The sequence below is a fragment of the Centrocercus urophasianus genome, unplaced genomic scaffold (genome assembly GCF_019232065.1).
Source record: "Centrocercus urophasianus isolate 14NV4802_14NV808 unplaced genomic scaffold, USGS_Curo_1.0 seq_10, whole genome shotgun sequence".
Classification (NCBI taxonomy): domain Eukaryota; kingdom Metazoa; phylum Chordata; class Aves; order Galliformes; family Phasianidae; genus Centrocercus; species Centrocercus urophasianus.
Genome location: NW_024884142.1, coordinates 41,607,272 through 41,627,487, shown reverse-complemented (window position 1 = coordinate 41,627,487; position 20,216 = coordinate 41,607,272). Strand labels below are relative to the sequence as shown.

Below are 20,216 nucleotides of genomic sequence, written 5' to 3'. Positions count from 1 at the left end.
CTTGTTGAAGCTGGGTACAGTAAGAGATTAATCAGAAAACAATTTTTAAAATTTTTAACAGTTCTTAAGAGCATTTTTTGTCATAGTGTAGTGGAGGAAATGTGAATGTCTATTTTCATCTGAACTGAGAGATTTAATTTACGCAATCAGAAGGACTGATACCTGCATGCAACAATATCGCTATGGCCAGGACTTAAAAGCTTAGTTCAGTTTGTTGTTACTGCTTATTTTTTTTAGTAAATTAACTGACTACGGTTAGTTGAATCTAATCACATTTATTTAAATGAAATGTATTTGTCTTATTTGAAGCTTTTTCACACAGTAAACATCATATGGTTTTTTTTGTTGTTGTTGTTTTTTTTTGTTTTTTTTTTAAGATGGTATTTTTAAGCCTTTCTGATATGACAATTCCCAGTCTTTGCATCCACCTCCTCCCTAATGGGAAAAGATAGTTTGTAAGGGAGGGCATGAATTGGAAATATTAATACTTAAGTATGTAGATAGAGTTGTCTGAAAGTTGCAAGGAGATTACATTATGTAAACTTCTGCAACAGGCAGTGTGAAGTTAGTCTAGGATACTGTCCCAAAAAAGATAATCTAGCTGTATGTGAAAATAACCATTTCTTCCGGCCTGACAATAACAAACAGTTGTGCTCAAATTTTGTTGTTTGTTCCATTGTGCACTGTGGGAAAGACTGAGAAATTTAGAAGTTCTCGGGATCCCACAATGCTCTTAAAGGGATCTGTGTTTTTATTATTATTTATTAACATAGAAAGTTGAGGCTGATTCATATTACCAAATTATTATTATTATGACATTTTTCTAGGTTCTTCGCTTCTCACAAGTGTATCCTCAGTCTGGTTGTGATGAAATGCAGTTTTTTTTTTTTAACAGATGAAGGCCAACCTCTTGTTGTGGTTAAGGGCAGGTAGGCAGGCATAGATTCCCAGCTGTATTTTGAGGACAGAGCTCATAGGGGGAGCACAAACATTAGTTACCTTTTTGGCTTCATTTATAAGATGGTACAGCAGCTTTTCTGCTTGTAAGATTACAGGTTAAAGTTTTTCCTAAAGCTACTTTGTCTTGCTTCTGTTACTTTTATATCTAGATTGGTAATTTATAGCTGGATCAGTGTTTGTTATGGAATATAGATAGGATCCTTGCTTCCTCAGGCAGACCGTTAAGCTGTGTCAACCCTTAATGATAGGGTTTCTCTCGTTGTTCAGAGAGGTTGTGGATGCCCAATCCCTGGAGGGATTCAAGGCCAGGCTGGATGTGGCTCTGGGCAGCCTGGTCTGGTGGTAGTACTGAAACTAGTTGATCTTTGAAGTCCTTTTCAACACAGGCCATTCTATGATTCTCTGCTTTCCCCCTTACTCAGTTGCAACGGGAGACCACAGGGAGTCTGGCAGTAATTAAAAGGAGTTCCTGCTGGCTCTAACAAGTGCTTTCATTGATATGGTTTAGGGTTGCATTGCTGGGTCTTGAAATAGGTCTGTTAGATTTCCTTAGTTGAGAGGATGGACTTGTCAAATAAGATTCCATAAAGCAGAAAAGTAAAGCATGGCCATGAGCTGAGCTCTTCAGGGTGTTCTCTGCTGCCTCTAGGTGTGGTAACTAACAAGGAGGGAATTTTTTTTTTTTTTTAATGGAGAAGCTATGAATGAAAACACACAGACAACCCTCTATCGTATCTTAGCTTCAGCTGGGATATCTTAATTCAGCTGGGCCTGTTATTATATGTTTTGGTTCTAGGACAAAATCAAAACCACTGATGATAATGTACCAGTGTTTACAGTTGCTGCTAAGCAGGGTTGTACAGAGCCAAGGCCATTCTCTGTGAAGGGCCCCTGGAGCTGGGAAGGAAGAGAATTAGGACAGCTGACTTAAACTGGCCTTGGGGATATTGCATACCATGTAGCATCAAACTGAAGGAGCTTTGAAGGGGATGGGAGTCCATCTCCCTCTCTTCTACTACTTGGGGGGGGACTACATGGGCATTGGTCAGTGGGTGGTGAGTAAACTGCTTGTGCGGAGCTTGTTGAATACATATATAAAGTCATAATGATTTTTCTTTTTGCTATCTAAGTAAAAAGTTTTGTCTCAAGCCATGAAAGTCTCTCCTCCATCCCAGTGGGAAGGGGGGCAGTGAGCAGATGACTGTGTGGTGCTGAGCCACCTGCTGGGTTAAACCATGACATAGAAATCTTTCTCCTTTTTCTGTTCCTTTCCCCTTCCCCTTTTAGTGATTATTATTTCAGGTATTTTGCTTTCTATCGTGTGCTGATAGAAGTGCAGTGCTTTTACAGGACTGAAATAATTGCTATTTATCGTAATTCTGCTTTAAAACATTGCCCTGAACAGAAAACAAACTGAACTTTACTTTAAACAGAGAATATCAGGCAGTTCTGTGTAACTTTAAGGTGTGCTGGTGGCAAATGGAGAATAATGGGCCCTGAAGATGTGAGAATCATAAGGAAAGTTCAGAGCGTTGGGAAGCAGACTTGCAACCTGTCCTGAAAGAGACTCTCAGAACAGCTGTGATTTATACCAGTAGGAAAGATACTGTACATCAACAAAAGCTCTCCTCAGAGAAGGCACAATGTTTGTCTGTGGTGTGGTGTGTGTAGGTTTCTGAACTGAATCTCCAAGGAGGATCTAGGCTTTGTTTGTTGTATAACATGGAATTGAGTATGGAAATGCTTTTTGTAGCAAATTTGTATTCAGTGTAAGCTTTTTGAAGGTGAACATTCTTCTAGACTTCCAAAGAACAGATTTTAATGATACTAGAACAAAAATAACTTTCCTGCAGAATTTATATTTCATCGCACAATTATTTTTTCAGTGCTCAGCTGATCTTTCAGTATTTCAGCAGAGGTGACTGTTCTAATACATTTTAATTTTAAACTCTCAAAGTTAGTGAATGGCTAATTAAACCTTTAAGAAGAAAAAATGCTTGTAGTACACATCCCATCTACTGAACTTACAGGACATATAAATCTGAATACAAAAGCTCCATGTTTCCATGTAAATGCATTTCTTAAAGCCTGATCCTATCATCTGACTGCAATTAATAGATACTGTATGTTAGCCCAGAATAAAAGATATGCCTTCAAAACTGTAGGAGATAATACAGGAGGAAAGAAGTTTCAGAAGGCTTCGTGCAGCACAGTACAACTAATGTGTTGGTTTGTTTTTTTTTCCAGTTCATGTGGCATCCTTGGGATTATTTTTTTCATGGTGTGCTAGCTTTGAACAGAATATTGCAGAGATGATAGATGGAAGTTGCTTAAGTGCATCTTCTTCCATTTATGTATCTCATTTACTATTGTTTTTTTTTAAATGAGGAAAATACTGTCAAGTTCATACCGTATGTATGTTACTACAAATCAAATTTTAATGCAGTGAGAAACTAGAAATGCTACAACAGTCATCATTTCAAAACAGTGCTTGCTTATCTGAACATCACCAAACATATAAAAGTTTAATTGAAAGAATGTGCTTCACATCATATTGTTGTCATTGAATTTTATTCTGAAATGTGAACTCGAAAGTATTTTTCCTTATGATTCTGACAGGTCAGAAAAGTGAAGGAAAGAAGTCATTATAAATGCTTTCAAAATCTGACTTGAGAAAAACATACTTTCCAGCAGGATAAAAATTTCAAACATCACTTATAGTTAACAGAATTAGTTCACTGCTGTGAGCTTTTATGCTCTGTTTCTTTCGCTGTGAAGTTGGTTGCAGGCTGACAAATGGATTCAACCCACAGTGAATACGTGCGCTCAGTCTAAGTGCTAGCAGATGGTGGCAAACCAAGCTTGGACCATGCCTGATTACAGAAAAAGGCTTGGCAATGGATGACTGATAGCTTTTCCAATTTTGTACGTCATCCCAGGAGAATGCATGTTCAGTTTCAGCAGCGTGTTTCAACATTTATTTAAGGTTCTGTGATTTTCGTTGCGGTCTGGGAGGTTTGGTGTTGTTTCATGGGGTAGCTACATCCTAATGGCAATTTGTGCATAGCTTTAGAACTGGAGATAAGTGATAGGTCAAGTTACTACACTCAACTTTGTCCTTTTGAATGAAAGGAATTGATTTTTAATTTTTTTTTAATGCTAGTTCATTTAGCTCTTTTTAGCTGTTCAGCTGTCGCAGTGACTTCCATAGGGTAAGGGAGCTCTTGTTTTTGCAGAAGAATAGGCATAAAATACTCAGGGTGGCCATTTTGCTTGAGAACTAGTTTTTACTCTTCATCAGACTAGAGTGGCCTTCATATCAGTTTCTTAATTTCATGATTTTTTTTTTTTTTTCATCTTGTCTATTACATGTACTGTCAGAAATCCTTCTAAATAATATGGAACTGTATTACTGTTACAACGTCAATCCCACGTACATAAATCTACGGATTTTAAAGCAGAACGTTTCAAGATAATCAAAATAAGTGAAAAAGTGGTTACAGCGTGAAATTTCCTGCTTTGAATACAAATATTATGTATTCACATAAAAAAAAAAAAAAAAAAAAAAGCAGAAGCTCTTTTTAAGTTTTTATTGCATTTCAAAGCACAAGAGAAATCTTTTATTTGACTTCTCTGTCAGTGCTGTCCCACATAATGGTGTCTCGATGCTGAAGGAGATAATGTGGTGTGAAACATGGGAGCCTGGTCATGGTGGGCCTGCACACCATGTTTCTATTGGCATATTGTCTTCCTTTTGTGCTAAGTCTTTTTGTAGATCTTTTTGTAGTACAGTCTCTTCTGTACTGAATGACTGAAATGACTGAACCAGCCACAACAGCAGTAATAGTGTGGCAATCCTATGTGGAGCTGGAGTAGAATCAGCTCTGTAATGTTGGGGGCACCTGTGGTATCAACAGCGTACCTGCTGGTCCAGGGAACTCTTCTGTCATAAAGGAGCTGGAAATTGGGTTTTCCTCACCTCTGGGCACCACCAGCATTTTGCATGTGTGTGGCATTAAATTTACAATATGATACTGGTATGTTGTTACGTTTGGTTCCCAACTTGTTGGGGGAAGAGAGAGATGCTGAAGAGCAGACTTCTTGGCCTCAGTGTGGTGTTTGTAGTCTGCTTGTGGCTTCCTTCTCTCCCTGTGTATCTTAGGGTTGCCTGGTAGGCAAATTATTCTAGTAGAAAGGAGCTCTCCTTGGTCACTGCCTTTCCCAGCAAGCATGGAGAAAGCAGATCATCCTGTGAAGGGCTGTAGAGGGAGGTCCCACGGGAAGCTTTCATTGCAGACTTGATGTGAGGATGAGCTATAGGTGGCTAACTATGCTGCTGTGGTACGCATACAACAAATGGAGTGTCAAACAGCTTGAGGGCTCCAGGCAGCGCTCTTGACCTGTGCATAAGTGGTGAACTTGTTGAGGATGCAGCACTCTTCTTGCTGTTATGCAGAGGCTCTGACAGCTCACATATGCAGCAGTGCTAAGGGATTCGTGGATATGATAACCCTTGCTTGCTAGTGGCCCTTGTTTGGGTTTGATTTCTGTTTTGTTTGTTATAGATCTAACAGCTGCTGCTTCTGTTACTGATGTGTAACATGAATGCTTTCTGGCTTTTAAGATGTTGCTGTGAATCACAGGTGTCAAAAAGTGTCCCTAAAAATTACATTTTCAGATTTAAACTTAACTTGTCCACATCTCAGTTGCTGTAAACCACAGCAACCTCTTCCATCCCCAGCATCTGTACTTTTGCACTCCACGGGAGATCTGAAATTGTTTTTTGAAGGATGCTGATCTTTTGCTGGTCCTTAAAATGAAAGTTGACTGCAGCATTTATAAAACTAAAGTAACTCTTTATGCGTAATTGGATTTCTTTCTGTACTCAACAAGGCTCTCAGCGCTTTCCTTACTCAATGGCATGACATAATTGTGTGTAGATTTAAGGTTCACTTCTGATAAAACCCTCTGAACACTTTTTCTGTCAGATACTTCAATCTATGCAGTCTTGTCGTATTTCTGGTTAGATAGATTGACCTCCTTACGTTATCATTGCAAAAGAACCCCAAGCCCTCAGAACAAGATTTGAAAAGAAACCTCCCAGGGATTATTCACATCAGCTTCACAAGGATGAATGCGAGTACTAAAACCAAGACTATGAGCAGGAAATTGAGCAGCAGGTTGAGACCTCTGTTGGTAGCAAGATCCATAACGTGCGCTGGTCTGCCCTCTTGTGCTAGCAGCAGCCCTCTGGGTTGTTTGCTCAGTGGTAAGCAGTGCAGAGTCACACAAATTTCATTGTCTTCAGCTGTTAACCTGTTCTTAGTTTCTGCCAATTATGAAAAAAATAATTAATAGAAGGTATTTTTTTTTTCCTTTCTAAAAAAAACAAAAAAAACCAAAAACAAACAAAAAAGAAACCCAAAACTGAATGTTCCTACAAGCTTTCTTGTTTCTCCAAATGCCTTTTAAAAAGAAAAAAAAAATTAATGAAAGACTTGAATTTTGTACAGATTGGCTCTTTATTTATATACTTCTTCTATGAGCACAGCACTCTGCAGGACCCTATGATTTCTAACAGAACTCTATTCTCAGTGTTTACTCAGGCTTCCAGTCGTAGATTGTTGGAAAAATCATTTTTCTAAAAGATCTCTGTAGATGAAAACCACAACATTTTCTGGGCAAAATGCACCTCTTTTAATTGGAGTATTTCCTACCTTTCTACGTTCTGGCATTGTGCACCGTGGTGTAGGTAGTGTTTTGCCAACAGTATGCTGCGTAGGACTCATTGCATCTTCACAACATGAATTCCACCTGAGAAGTCTAGATTGAGCTGGCAGAATAGGTATCCATAGTGCTACTAATAGCACATATGCCATAGCCTTTTGTAAGATAATATCTTATTGTTTTTATGCAAAAATGTATACATAGAAAAGAAACAAGTATGACCAGTTCTCTCTTACACTGAAATGTTGCCAGACCTTTTTAATGATCTAAGTTCTTAGAAAAGATCACAAGAGGGCACTGTTCACTGTTCTATAGTTCTGTATGCTATACGAGATGGTGTTTCTGTGATTTTATCTTTAAGAGCGAACAAACAAAAAGAGCAACAAAAAAGAATCTTAGAAAGTGGTCAGCTTGACTGAACTGTCAGATACTACCATGAATACAGAGCCCATTTAAAAATGACTTCAATTGTCTGTGTTCTTGTGAAGATAACCACCAGTTTTTAAAGGAATTCTTGGAAATGTGTTCTGGCTTTAAGCCTTGCAGTGTGCAAGAGGTATTCTATCATCTCTTTCCACGAGCAAAACTCAGACCTCCTTCAGTTTTTAACATCTAGTCAAAGAAGTTCAATGTTAAATATGATAAATATGATATCCCTGGATCCTGTAGAACATCGCAAATATTTTTATGACAGTTAATAGCCATATAAAGTTGGTATCTGGCCATAATCTATCATGCATCAGTTTGCTTCCAGTTAGGAACAGGGGTACTCTCAGAATGAATGTGTTCATTGCACTGTGCTCAAATTTTGGTACAGTGGGCTTAAAGTACAAGACATGAGTGAATGTGTAATATGATTATTGTTTTCCGGGTATTCTTAAAAAGTTTCTGTGGAAGTTCTTTGTGCTCGGAAGCCAAACACTTTGAATTTTGTGAGAAGCTTTGTTAAAGGCTTCTCTACCTTTAAAGGCTGCCTGACATTGGTGTTGGACTGAGTGCCACACTTGGCAATGGCTACCTCTCATTCACGTAACTTTGATTTTTAAGCAAATAATGGGATGGATGCTTCTTTATAAACAATTGTTTGAATTTCTTCTTTTATTCAGTAATATGTTTTCACACAGTCATTTTAATAAAAATACAGCTGATGCCAGTTTGGAAGCTCTTACAAGTATACCAAGGAAAATACTATGTAGAAGAGCCTTTATCTCTGGGTTCAGTTGACATTTTCTGATGTGGAGCATGGGAGCAGTTTTTCATATCAACGGAACACAGAGGTGCAAATGAACCTCACAGTACTTGCAATTTATCTGTGTTAATGTAAAATAACAGTAGAGCTTCCAGCTTATTTATACCATGGTTGATTCTTGTTTGCTTATTATCTTTAAATGATTAATGGCTTTTGAGGTACATAAGAAAAAAGCAGGTATTTTAATTTTTATAGGGAAGCTGTTTTTCTTTATTTAGCAGTGCTCTGCTTTGATTACAGGCTTGTAGATCCTATAACTTCAAAATATCTCAGAATGTGTGCTGATAATTTACTCTTATCACCTTTTCTCTTCAGAAAGTTTTTCAGTACTACAAAACAATCAGTTATTTCCAGTAGAAATTTATTAAAATAAGTCGAAATTAATCTAAAATGCCTGTATGAGAAAAGCAAGATGGAAACCTTCCCATCACATAATATGGATTTAAAAATAGAAGAAAGTAACTTTTCAATTATTTCTTTTTTATTATTTTCTATTATTTATATTCTCCCCACAGTAGTACACTGTGGCTTTTCTTTTCCTTCTTCTGTGTGGTAGTAGTGATAGGAAAAGTGCATGTATGGAAAATCATGATTTGTGAAGATGATCAGAATGCATGAAACAGGAATTGAGGTTTATGTTGACAATTTTAGTCACTATGATTTGAAATGGGATGCGTGTGTTGCCAGTTACATCAGTATTTGCCTTAATCCTCATACAGTAACTAACTACATCTAGTGACTAACCTTACTTCAGAGATCTGCTCTTAGTGTACCTATTTGCTAGTTCATCACCACTGAGCTTGCATTACATTCAATACAAGAAGGTTTGTTTTTTTTTTTCCTCAGAGATTTCTTCCCTTTCTGCTTAGTTGTTCATTGTTAACCCGTATTTATATAATGTTAAGTCTTAAAGACAGAGTACAAGATTAAGATAAACTTCATTTGATTTCCTGCTTTCATCAGTAGGATTATTTGCCCAAGAAAGATGCCTGTTCAAAATAATGTCTGATCTCTGTCTGTTGATTGTTGAGCTTTCTTTGTTTGAAAACTGTAATGTTTCTAGGAATTTAGCCTAACACCAACATGTGAGAGGGCTGGAAGTCTGCTCAGGCCTATTACTGATATCTGCTGGAGCAGAAGCTTCACCTTGTATTTGTATAGACTGTGTTTTACGTACTAAACACATTTTTCTGCAATGTTCTTCCTCCTATACATAATGATACATAACATTTATCTTAGGAAAATACTTGCTTGTTCTCTAACAGTCATTTGCAGTTGAAGATGGTGGTGTTGCTTGTATTTCTGCAGTATGCCCCATTTGCAGTAGTAAACACGACCTAAACCTTTTTCTTTACCACATCAAATGTAAGTCACATAGAATGGCAGTGGCAAATGCCAAACTATCTGTAGTTTTAAACTCGGGCAATTATTGTGTGAATTATAGCAGGCTGTAATCAAGTTGTCTGCAACCAAACATTAAGAACTTGGAGCTATTTGTAATTTTTTACTTGTGCCGATCGTTTATGCTACTTACAGAAAATGAAATCTTTGCCAGTGTGGTAGCATGCATTTGTCTGCAAAAACATACTGAAAAATCTTTTTGGTTGTCATTTAAATCTGTAAGATTATATCATGTGAAAATGGAACAGCGACAAATTCCAGCGAAAAAAATTGCCTTTTTGTTTTCAGATCCAAGGTGTGAGTGTATAGAAATATGCAAATACATTATATATGTATATATATATATATATAAAGGATCCTTTAAATTTGAAGAAGAGCATTTGAAATTTAAAAAAAAAAATCTGTTCAGAAGATATTTTTTTGTTTTACTTTCATTCTTATAAAAATGCTAGAACAAGGTGAATGCCTTCAGTTGATAGCACAAAGATACAGCATGTTTTAGGACTCGGAGCAGATGTCCTCCTACTCTGCAGTATGTGGTATGTGTGCTGTTCTTTCAGCTGAATTTGGAACGTGCCCAATGGTTTATGGACTTCCAGAGATCCTGAAAAAGTACACTTCTTGCTTGTCAGTAGTGGCTAACCCATGGAAAACTGGCTAAAACATGGGGAGACTTACCAGCCCTCTGGAGAGGCAGTTCCCTGCACCAGAACAGACATCTCTTGACTGAACAGATAAAATAGGTCATGCACAGCTGTGTAACAACAAGCTCTAGACACTGTTCAGCACAGAAGTGTGTTTTTAATACATGTGGCAGGCAGTAAGAGCAGCGCGACGGCTGGCACACAGCACAGCCTTAGTCCAAGTGCTAGCCCCTCTCCCAAGGGGATCCTTGCATTGGGGTTGGAAGTGGAGGTCGCTCTTCCCTTTGGGCGGCTTTCCTAGAGAACAGTGCAGAGAAGTGCTGGAACTTCAGATGAGCATCACAATGATACAGATCAGCAAGAGGCAAATTAAGATCAGGCAGAAATTCACAAAGAGCTCCTGGAGCCTTTGGCGTGCTTGTGGGTTCACCTCAATAGTTGAGGCTCTCCTCAGAGCAGAGCGGGTTATGTATTGGACCTTCTCCATGGCAGCAAGAAAGCAGAGGGCACAAATCAGAGGTTTTAGAAGTGCAGGATAGGAGTGGAGTTTTCAGGAACAGTGAAAAGTGCCTGTTATCTTCTCTTTTTGTTTAGACAGCCTTTGTGGAGCTGGGAAAGCAGGAAAGTGAAGAGTTAGAAATGCAGAAGTAAAGTGCTTTGATAAGTGCAGATGGAGATTGTTTTAAGGTTCTGAGAAGCTTGAAGTAAGTAAGTTGTTTTCATGAGGGCTTTAGTTTAAAATGATGTTTTTGAAATGTTGTTTTCCAAGTTCATGTTTGTGCTGCATTACATTTCTCCTCCCAGGGGCTACTGAGCACCTGCTTCTTGGCAGGGGTTGAAGACTGTAAAATAGAAATTGTGGAAATGTGGGACTTACCAGGTCCTGCCTTTTTAGATCCTTATCTTTCCATCCTTTGTGGTCTGTGAAAAGACTGAGTTTTTTTTTCTGCCCTTCTTCCCCCATTACTACTAATTCAAGCACACCTGAAGACTTGTGTTAGGGCTGAAGGCCAGGATGCCTGGCTGTGGTTGCTCATGATCTGTATAGATCATCAGACTTGCTAGAGCCTTGTTTTGGAAGGGAGGAGAATGAATCTTTATTCATTGCCATTCCAAATAAAAAATACTTTATGTTGTGTAGTTAAAAGCTATGCATCATTGATACAAGGAATTTTAGTACTATATTTTTCACTACACAGAATAGGATAAGGACTAAAATATTTAGGTACACAGGCTGCTGTGGGAGCAAGATAAAGCAAGTGTATTACTTTGTCTCCTGCTTGAAATAAAACATGCACTCCTGTATCTTCTCCCTTTTGATGGCACATAGAAGTACAGGGTGTTGGTTCTCTTAGAACTCCCAGTGGATTATAAAAGCCCTACTGTGTGAATCTTCTGTGTTGATGGGCTGTGTGCTTGCTTAGCTCATGGCAAAGGGTAGGTGCTATAGCAATGCAAAAAATTAGTTCTTAACGTGATGATGCTAAAATGTCTCAAATGTTGTTCTGAAAGCTGAACTTGCCCCCTGGTGGTTTATGAGTATATATTGCCATAATATCTTTAACACAAGGCCTCTCCTTATCTTGTTTGGTGTGTTTTTGTGTTGTTTTGTTTGTTTGTTTTTTTCTCTCCAGTTAATTATACAGTACCTGCCTTCCTCTCTTTCATACATGTCAGGTAAAGGTAAACACTTGCTTAGGTATCTGCCGCATGAATTATAGGACGTTTTGACTGACCCAGAGATGTTTTGTCACCCATGAATTTGTCTTCAGGTATGTCGGTATGTCTAAAATGAAAGAACCTTAAAATGAAACAAAAGCATTTTTCAGGCTCTTTTTAAACTTTCCATGTGGGTCTCTAAAGTTAGATGGCATTATATCAGCAGAATACATGTGTTTTCAATACCAATGGCAGCACCGGTATGTTAAAAAAAAAAAAGGCTTCTGAAAGGAAGCACATTATGCATGGATTTTTATAATATACTTTTAGGTGATTCCATGTGATGGTATCTCCAAAATCTGAACTTTGGATTTTTTACGGTGACTTAAGCTCCTGTTGGTCTTAACTTCACTGTGAACAAAGTGCACAGGACCTTAGGTCCTAGCACTGTTTTTCAACTTTGTTGAATGCTGTACCTGTTCTCATCCATCTAAATAGTGAAGGTGCTCAAAAGGCATAGTGCGCTGAGCTCTTCACTGGCTTCTGCCTGTTCCCAGGGCAGTAATTCCCTGTACACAATGAGCCCATTTCTGTGGGCTTAGATGTTCTGCTCACTTGCAGACGCCTGTACATTATGATGCTGAGTTCGTTTTCAGGAGCAGTGACTGAAGACTGTAAAGTACTGCTCTAAAGTATGGGCTGGGCATCACAGGTGGGAAACCATCACCAGTTCAGGGAAACAGAGAAATCTCAGGGAGGACAAAACATCAGTACACAGCCAGTCACTGTGTCAGAGTACCAGACAAGTGATACAAAAGGATTTAAAAAAAAAAAAAAAAAAAAAAAAAAAAAAAATGTGAGGAGAGTATGAAAGTGGAGTAGAGTATGTTAGAGCATATACCCCTTATTGCTAGAAAAATACATAGAAAAGGGATGAAGAAAGGTCAGATTACAATAACAGATTGTGTAGGTTTGGAAAGTTTTAAAACACCTGCATGTTGCTTTCTCTACTTAGCCTGCCTGTGGGAGAAGTTCTCTTGTAAGCAAAGGGAACACATGCTGCTTAACAAAGTTTTTCTTTACAAGCGCATAGTTTCAAGCAGTAAACACATACCTTACTTGTTAATCTTCCATGACGCTGTCACCACCTGAAGTGTGCATAAAGAGAAACAGTCAGTAATACAGCTGCAGCTGGGTAGCTAACAAGGTCAAAAAGGGCAGCCTGACAATTGCACTAAAACAAAGGCAATCACTGCACAGATAATAGTTTTCTCTGTTGTTTGCCTGCTGTCCTTGCTTTAGGTCAATATGAAGTATTGCGCATGCACAAAAACACCTCTTGAAGGTGCAGCAAATAGTGAGATTTATTCAGCTTTGAAGCCAAACTGCATAGCCTTTGGGTGCAACAAGCCCAGAAGGGAAGCTGTTGTTTGCATTGGTGTACAGTTGTGTTTAATGCAGGGCTCTTAACGGATCTGTCTCGTGCTCAGGGCAGCTCTGCAGGAAGACATGACATGGTTAACCCCATGTTGCTGTGTGGGGTATCCCCTGCACTTGGGGCCCTAGGGTGAGTCACCAGTTACAATCACTGCCTCCCTCTTCACTGACATATGACTGTTCCCCTGATTTGTGTCAGGCTATTTTTGTCTATGTTTCTGGATGTCCTTCACCATGAGAGGAGACCTGTGACCAAAGTAAAAACTGTGGCCACGCTCGTTCCTGGTTGACTCCTGGTTGACAACTGTGTTGACTCCATTGAAGTCACACAGGATAAATTTGGCTCCTTTGGAAATGCCACAGCAATTTTAGACACAGCCTGTTTCCTGTCATATGTTTACTAAATGCAGTGGTGATATCAGTGGAATGGGTTTGACATATTTGATTTGTTACTGCCCCGTACAAGCAAGCTGAGCCCTGAAAAGGTATTGTTAACAACTCCTATTGTGCAGTAGCTCATTACATAGATTTTTCCAATTAGATTTAAAAAACAAACAAAAACAAAACAAACAAAACAAAAACGACCCAGCAACAGTGGTCTGGTTTCTTAAGTTTCTTGCTAATCATCAGGATAGCAATGCAAAAAAACACCTTTAAATTCTGTGGTCCTTGCTCTACATGTTGAGAACTGTTCTGAACTCTAAAACTGTACCTAGTGTAAGAAATTCCTCTGTACATTTGTGTGAACAGCGTGGTGTTCCTGGGTGCGTTCTCTGCACGCTCAGAGAAGAAGCATTTAAAGATGTGTGTACAGTGCCAAAGTGGAAAAGAAAAGCTGTGAATTGTTGACTGTGGTGTCTTTTGTCCCGATTGTCCATGGATTGTAAGGACCCCGGCAGAAGAAGTGCTACAGGGAGTTACAGCTCTGCCTGCACAGTGCACCTGCAGTTGATGTGTAGGCATGCTTGTCATCTCTGCTGGCTTCCTGTGTTAATGTATAGATATTATTCCCAGTTGCATTGCTTTGTTTTGAACTTGGCTGTAAAACACCTTCTCACTGATGTGTGGAGCCATTTCACTTGAAACTTCCCAAGTCTGAAAATTCTCCTCTTCTGAGTGAGGAAGTTGAGAGCTGATAAGGAACCAGTCTGAATTGGCTTGAGAGACTTCTAGCAGGTGTCTGCTCTCAATTCAACGAATAAAGGCTTCCACTGATAAAAACAGAAGCTGCTTACAGGTTTTCAACCACAGAAGTGATCTGTAGAGGTATGTTACAATTTGTTTTCTTGTAAAAAGAATGAAATGGCCTGAAGGCAACTTACTGGGTTTTATGCCTTTAGCTGGGTGTGTGTTTACTCACACTAGGGGTGCAGGATGCCGTTTCCTTTTCTGTTTCTAGGCTGGGAGTTGCACTAGGCAGTTATACCAGTGAAAAACTGTGTCAGCCAACTCAACAGCTTGGCTGTGGGGAAAAAAAAGCTAATTAAAAAAAAAAAAATTGAAGAAAATATAAGGGGAAAGAGAGCTGGCAATCAAAAAAGACTGGGGTGGATGAAGGCAGGAATGAGAAAATGGTGCAAGTGAAGACAAACTGAGGGAGAAAGTAGGAAAAAAAAATGAGCAAAAGAAGAGTGTGGGAGTGTGGAAAAAGAGCAAGAAATTGCATGAGGGGAAACAGAAAATTGCAGCTGGGGTTCATTGTCAGTGAAAGGAGCCACGGACTGACTAGTAGGATATGGTTTTATTATTTTATTTTTTTAATTGCATGCAGAGAACGTTGTTTTTGAGATGGGGAAAAATAACAATTCAGCTCAGGTTTTGGGATGTGCGAAGCAACAGGAGAGCAAACTATTTTTTCTGATTTAAAGTCTGTATTGTACTGAAGTGTCAGTGCAAAAGGCTCACGCTTTAAAAGTAACAGTTTAGATTCAGTTTTTCCTGTTTTACATTTTTCATTTTGAGTAGTTTTGATGTTCTCCATGTTCTAGAAATGAGATTATTGGTTAGTAAGAGCCGTTAGCTATATTTCAAGGCTATTAGAAAGATAAAGGTACGGATATATTTAAAACAAACAAACAAACAAAAAAAAACCTATTAAATTCTTGACCATGCCTAGCTTGGCTTTTTTTTGTTTGGTTTGTTTGTTTGTTTTTTGTTGTCGTTTGTTTGTTTTGGATGTTATCTATGTACTTTGTGGCTAACTTTGACTTCTGTCTCTATTTCTGTCTATTAAAGCAGCCTGAAAGCTGCTGTCTTTGGCTCAATTTTAACTCTAGGCTAGATTTCCTGTAAGTACTGCAGAACGACACTGTGGGGTCTTGAGCAGGTACCTCACTGCAAACTCCTCTGTTACTTCATTGAAATAGGATGTATGATGCCATGTACTTTTTTCCAGCTGTTTATATTTTTTACTTTTTTATAGAAAAGCTCCTTCTGAGAGATGGCTCCTTTCTCTACTGTATGCCCTGAGGATTTAACACCTTGTAGTTTCAAGTTAGGTTTTAGGTTCTGGTGATTCTGATGTTACTTATTAATAAATAGCATAGGTGCTGTGTGGACCAAAGTGAGTGAATGTGAACTGAATTGCATCTAACATGTATAAAAAACATGCAAGTGGATGGGCATTCTGAAAGTTATTTCTTATTTTTACGTTTTTAGCAGCAGTGATGTGGCATGGATGGAAAACAGCAGTAGATAAGTAAGGTCCTGAGAAGTAACTGGATACCAGGAAAGTCCTCATAAGCCATGTATTGATCTCTGGAAAGCAAAAGCGATCTTCTAGTTCTAAACTATCTGTCTCATAATCTACGGAACATGACATTACTTTCCTGCAGGGTTTTGGTTTCTCAGTTGAGATGCTTTTCTACTGCTAATTCAAGTTAGTGCTACAGTGTGTAAAAAATTATGTGTCTTCCCATGTAGGTGTATCTCAGACATTCTTGTTTGCTGAAAAATTCAATCACCTTTATGGTGATATGAGCCTTTATGGTGTCTAATTAGGAATCAATGTTAGTTTTGTGCTGCACAATGAAGATGCTACATCCTTAACCTTCTTGAAGGATGAGAAATTTAATACCATTTTTTTTTTTAAGTAGATGTAAATCAGAATCTCTGGAAATGCCAATTCAGTTGTCTCTGCTTGATAGGAAATATACAAACTTTTTTTTTTTTTTTTTTTTTTTCCCATTTGGAAACACATTTTAAGTGACCTCAGTGCTAAAAATTGTTTTTCAGAATATTCCTCCTTGTCATAGGTGTTGACTTTGAAGGCAGCATGAGTTTGAATGCTGCTTCTACCTGCTGGGAACAGCTCCTAGAGAGCTTCCTAACAAGCTGCCTCCCTGAAGAGCTACAGAGCATCCAGCCTTCATGAACCAGAACAGGGTGCTGAGCACAAAGCCAGCTGCTCTTGGGTGTCCTTACCTGGTGCTTACCAGTAAAAGGAAAAGGAGCCAGGTGCCTCACAACATCATTTTGTCCCTTTCCTAAATCAAAACTTGAACAATACCTAAGTAGAAAAGTGAGCTTCAATGGAGGGCAGAACAGTAGCTCTAAGGAGAAATTTGTTGAGAATAAATCTTACTCCTAGCAATATTCATATATGTTGGGTTCTTGTTTTTGTTTTTTGTTTGGTGGTTGTTGTTTTTAATGTAAATATCCTTTGTGGTGTGTCCCTCCTTGAGATGTGCTCCTTGTTGCTTGCTTAGGCTGTATTTTTGTTGTGTAGTGTATGCACTCTTCCCTCAGGGTTAAACGGGTTACTTTCTGCATTAGAAATAAATTTTGCGATGTTACAAATCCTGGTTACTTTTTTATTTGTTACTAGAATATTCTAGTTTGGCAGCTACAGTGACCAGAAAGAAAAAAGAAACCTTTCAAAGGAATTCGCAGCAGTAACGTTGTATGCATACATTTGTTTAAGTGTCAAATAATATGATACAATTCCAGTTCTAGCTGCTATAAACCAGTTCACATTTGCAATGAAGGATGGTACTTTATCATACAGCAGCCAAAGTTTTTATTGCTCGGTGTCACATCAGCAAAGCATTCCTCTGTGAGCTCAGTAACGGAGGAGCTTTGCCTTTGTGGGGCTGAGGCACACAGCTGGGCAATGCCTGCAAAACTGAGTTACTCTATGTAGATTTTATATTTGAAACAAACCAAACCAAATAGATTAAGAGGAGGAATAAAAGTTGAAGGAAGATGATGATGAAAGTTTCTCACTGCTGCTGTGACAGTGCCCAGGGATAGTTAGTGTCTCACCAGCATGTAGAAAAACGTCATCTGTCCCTTAAAATACAGCACTGTATAAGTGACTCAGAGCAGATTTGCCTAATTTTCCCTACTTTTAGTGAACATTTAGAACTGACTGTTAATTTGAATAGAGGAGTTTATGTATAAAACTGCAGCTACAGTGCCTTGCTGTGAGGGTTAAAAGCATCAAATAGAGGGTGCTTACCTCTGCTGCAGGCTGTTGGAGTGTGGTGGCAGCTGCCTGTGGTCTCTGGTAGCCTGTCTGAGTCCGTGACCAAGTGCTGGGAGCAATTGAAGGAGGCTGAGGGGAAAAATAACAAAAGTTACAGAGGCAGGACTCCTGGTGTCATTCAGCGATGCAGAAGTTGTGATTGGCCTCAGCCCTGCCTTCTGAAGCCTGCAGTTCTCATCTCCACTTGTTGGCAGCGGGACGTGCTCAGTCCTGGCTGCTCCTCTGACCATGTGGGGCTCAGGGAACTGCGGCCAGGGCGCGAGGGAGGGGGTGAGCCGTTTGCTGTGGCCTTTTTTATGTTTACTTACATGAGAACTTAAATAGGAGTTAGTTTGGAGGGCTGTTCAGGCTATGCTACTTCAGCTGCAGCAGTGCAGTTTCTTGTTAATAAAATCCTAAAAATAAAACCTATAAAGGATTTGGAACTAGAATGATGTTCTTTTGTACCACAGGTTTCTTGAACTGTACACTTTGTGTATATATAATTCAGCAATGTTGTTGTACAGCTGCTATATGATTTACAGTGTGATACAGTTCTGCAGTATCAGCTTTCTTCTGACCGTGCTTGAACTTAATTTTTTCTTTTTTTCATGCCTCTTCCACCCTCTTGAGTTAATTTGTGGGTTGTAAGGTATGGCATGTGGTGGTGTTTTTTTCCAAATAAAATCCGTCTTGTATGAATTAATCCTCTGAATTAATCATTCCTATATAATTTGAAGTATTTTACCTTTGTTATGGAATACCGTAGAGTCCATGTAGTGGCTGGAAACTGTGCCTATGATTTTGTGCCGTTTTCTGGGGAGAAGTGCAGCTAGATAAAGCACTGCAGGTTACCTTCTGCATCTTGCCTTTGTCTGAGAAATGCCAAGTGGGGACAGAGCACACACTGCATCCTGCACTTGTGAGGAGGTTTGTGCTGCCTGTTGCATGGGCCGCATTTAAGTAGAAGGATTCATGCACCCAGGAAATGGAGGATTTCCTGGGTGCTGAGGCACTGAACTGCTCTGTGAGAAAGCGCCCAGCATTGGGCTTCATGTGTGGATGCTACAGGCAGTGTGAGCGTTATCCTCATTTGGAAATGGCAGGCAAAAATACAGAAGCTCAGCCTAACTCTAAACATTTAGATCCAGTTTTGGCAGTTGTTGCTTAGCATAGATTAATGTCTGGCTTTGAACAAGAAACCAGACGTGATAGGCTGACTTTTTTTGCTTGGTTTATTGTTTAATTTGTTTTCTAATTCCCTCTAAGCCATGCTGTGATGCCTGCTGCAAACCAGAGGCAAAAAATGCTTGAAGACTTTGAAGGTGATGTTTAGCTCTCTTATGCTTTTCTTGGCTATATTACAATTAAAGTTAGAAACTGAGCTTTTGTATTATAAATGCGACTGCTTTCTGTTATCCTTTAATAAATCCAGGAAATCCAGGGTCACTTGTTTCAATTGAAAGTTAATTGAGTGTCTCCACAGTGATAGTTGTTCACCAGTGCAGAGTGTTTCATAACTTACTTATAATGGCATTATTAACGTAAATCTATAACTGTCGGGCAAACTGCATTTGACCTTTTTGTGAGGGGAGTTTCATGTTATCGCTTGCTATCACCCAGCAAAAGTACTGCTGTCTTTGCAAGATGTAATATGAAACTTGTACAAGTGTTACTATTGAAATTCACATCTTCCATTTGTTATTAGAGTCCTGCACCCAGCACTGCGGTGACTAATGTCAATTTCTCCCTTTTACTGAGTCATCCTAAAATCATAGCAATACTTACTCTTCCCTTGATTTTTGCCTTTTTGTGTTGGTGAATTGCTTGTAATCAGCATTCTAGAGCTTTTTTTAACGTGAGATGCCCCTAAAGAATGCTCTTTTTTTGTTACTGAGCCACTGACAGGTTAGGATATGCAATCATAGCTTAGTCTTCTTTTTAAAGAATGGTATTTAGAAGTGAAAGATAGGGCATTAATGCAAATGGTAATATCTCATCCGAAATGTAATGCATGCCTTCTAGATATGTTTAACTTAGATAAGAAATGCTGCATTTAAATGAGATTGGAAATGCATTTGGTAAATAACAGTAAAATTCCCCAGCGCAGATCTTGTGAATGCTTTGGATTTGTATTGGTGCTTCTCTGGTGAGAGGCTTGCTGGGATACGATCTCTCCAGAAACCTGTCCATTGGTTTGGTGTTACACACTGGTGAGGCTTGCGAGGACCTGTGTGAAGCAGCTTGCTGCTCAGGGGCCAGGCAGAAGGACCACGTGTGTGAGGGCGTCTGCATGCTCTTCAGTTTCTTCCTTGGTAGCCTGAGTCTGAGCACCCACGGAGTCCAGAAGGGAACAGCTTTTAAAAAAGGAATTTGTGTTGGAGGTTTTGGTCTGCTTTATTTTGTTCTGAGGAACAAAAATGTGCAGCTGTTGCTTGCTTGACCTTAAATGGAGATGATCTGGGCTTTCTCCAGTGGGATTAGAGATCTGCCACCAGAGCATGTTTCTTCTCATAAATTTATTTGGAGATCCGGTTGATGTTTGGGATAATGTCCAAAAAGACATTGTTATATTCCAGCATACCAGCTCCTCCATTTAAGTAATAGTAAAACTTGTATTCATAACGGTGATTTCCTGTGCTTTTTTTTGTTTGTTTGTTTTCATATACTGGTT

At 39.0% G+C, this 20,216-nt stretch overlaps 2 protein-coding genes and 1 long non-coding RNA gene across 4 annotated transcripts in view; 1 reads left to right on the top strand and 2 right to left on the bottom strand.

Annotated features, from left to right (window-relative positions):
* Nucleotides 1–20,216, top strand: part of CEP85L (centrosomal protein 85 like) — a 141,495-nt gene that overhangs the window by 72,019 nt on the left and 49,260 nt on the right. The window lies entirely within an intron of this gene.
* Nucleotides 3,375–17,771, bottom strand: LOC122156812. The gene is made up of 3 exons (XR_006167663.1): nt 17,537–17,771; nt 12,755–12,788; nt 3,375–6,289 (listed from the first exon to the last, which is right to left on the bottom strand). It is a non-coding gene; the product is annotated as an uncharacterized LOC122156812 (long non-coding RNA).
* PLN (phospholamban) lies at nt 10,286–12,441 on the bottom strand. Its single transcript, XM_042811969.1, has 2 exons — nt 11,631–12,441; nt 10,286–10,590 (listed from the first exon to the last, which is right to left on the bottom strand). Exon 2 carries the CDS (start codon nt 10,466–10,468, stop codon nt 10,310–10,312), a length of 159 nt encoding a protein of 52 aa, XP_042667903.1. The 5' UTR covers nt 10,469–10,590; nt 11,631–12,441; the 3' UTR covers nt 10,286–10,309.

Excerpts from the sequence above, each read along its gene's own strand:
- PLN (XM_042811969.1), bottom strand. The coding sequence starts at position 10,468 with ATGGAGAAGGTCCAATACATAACCCGCTCTGCTCTGAGGAGAGCCTCA.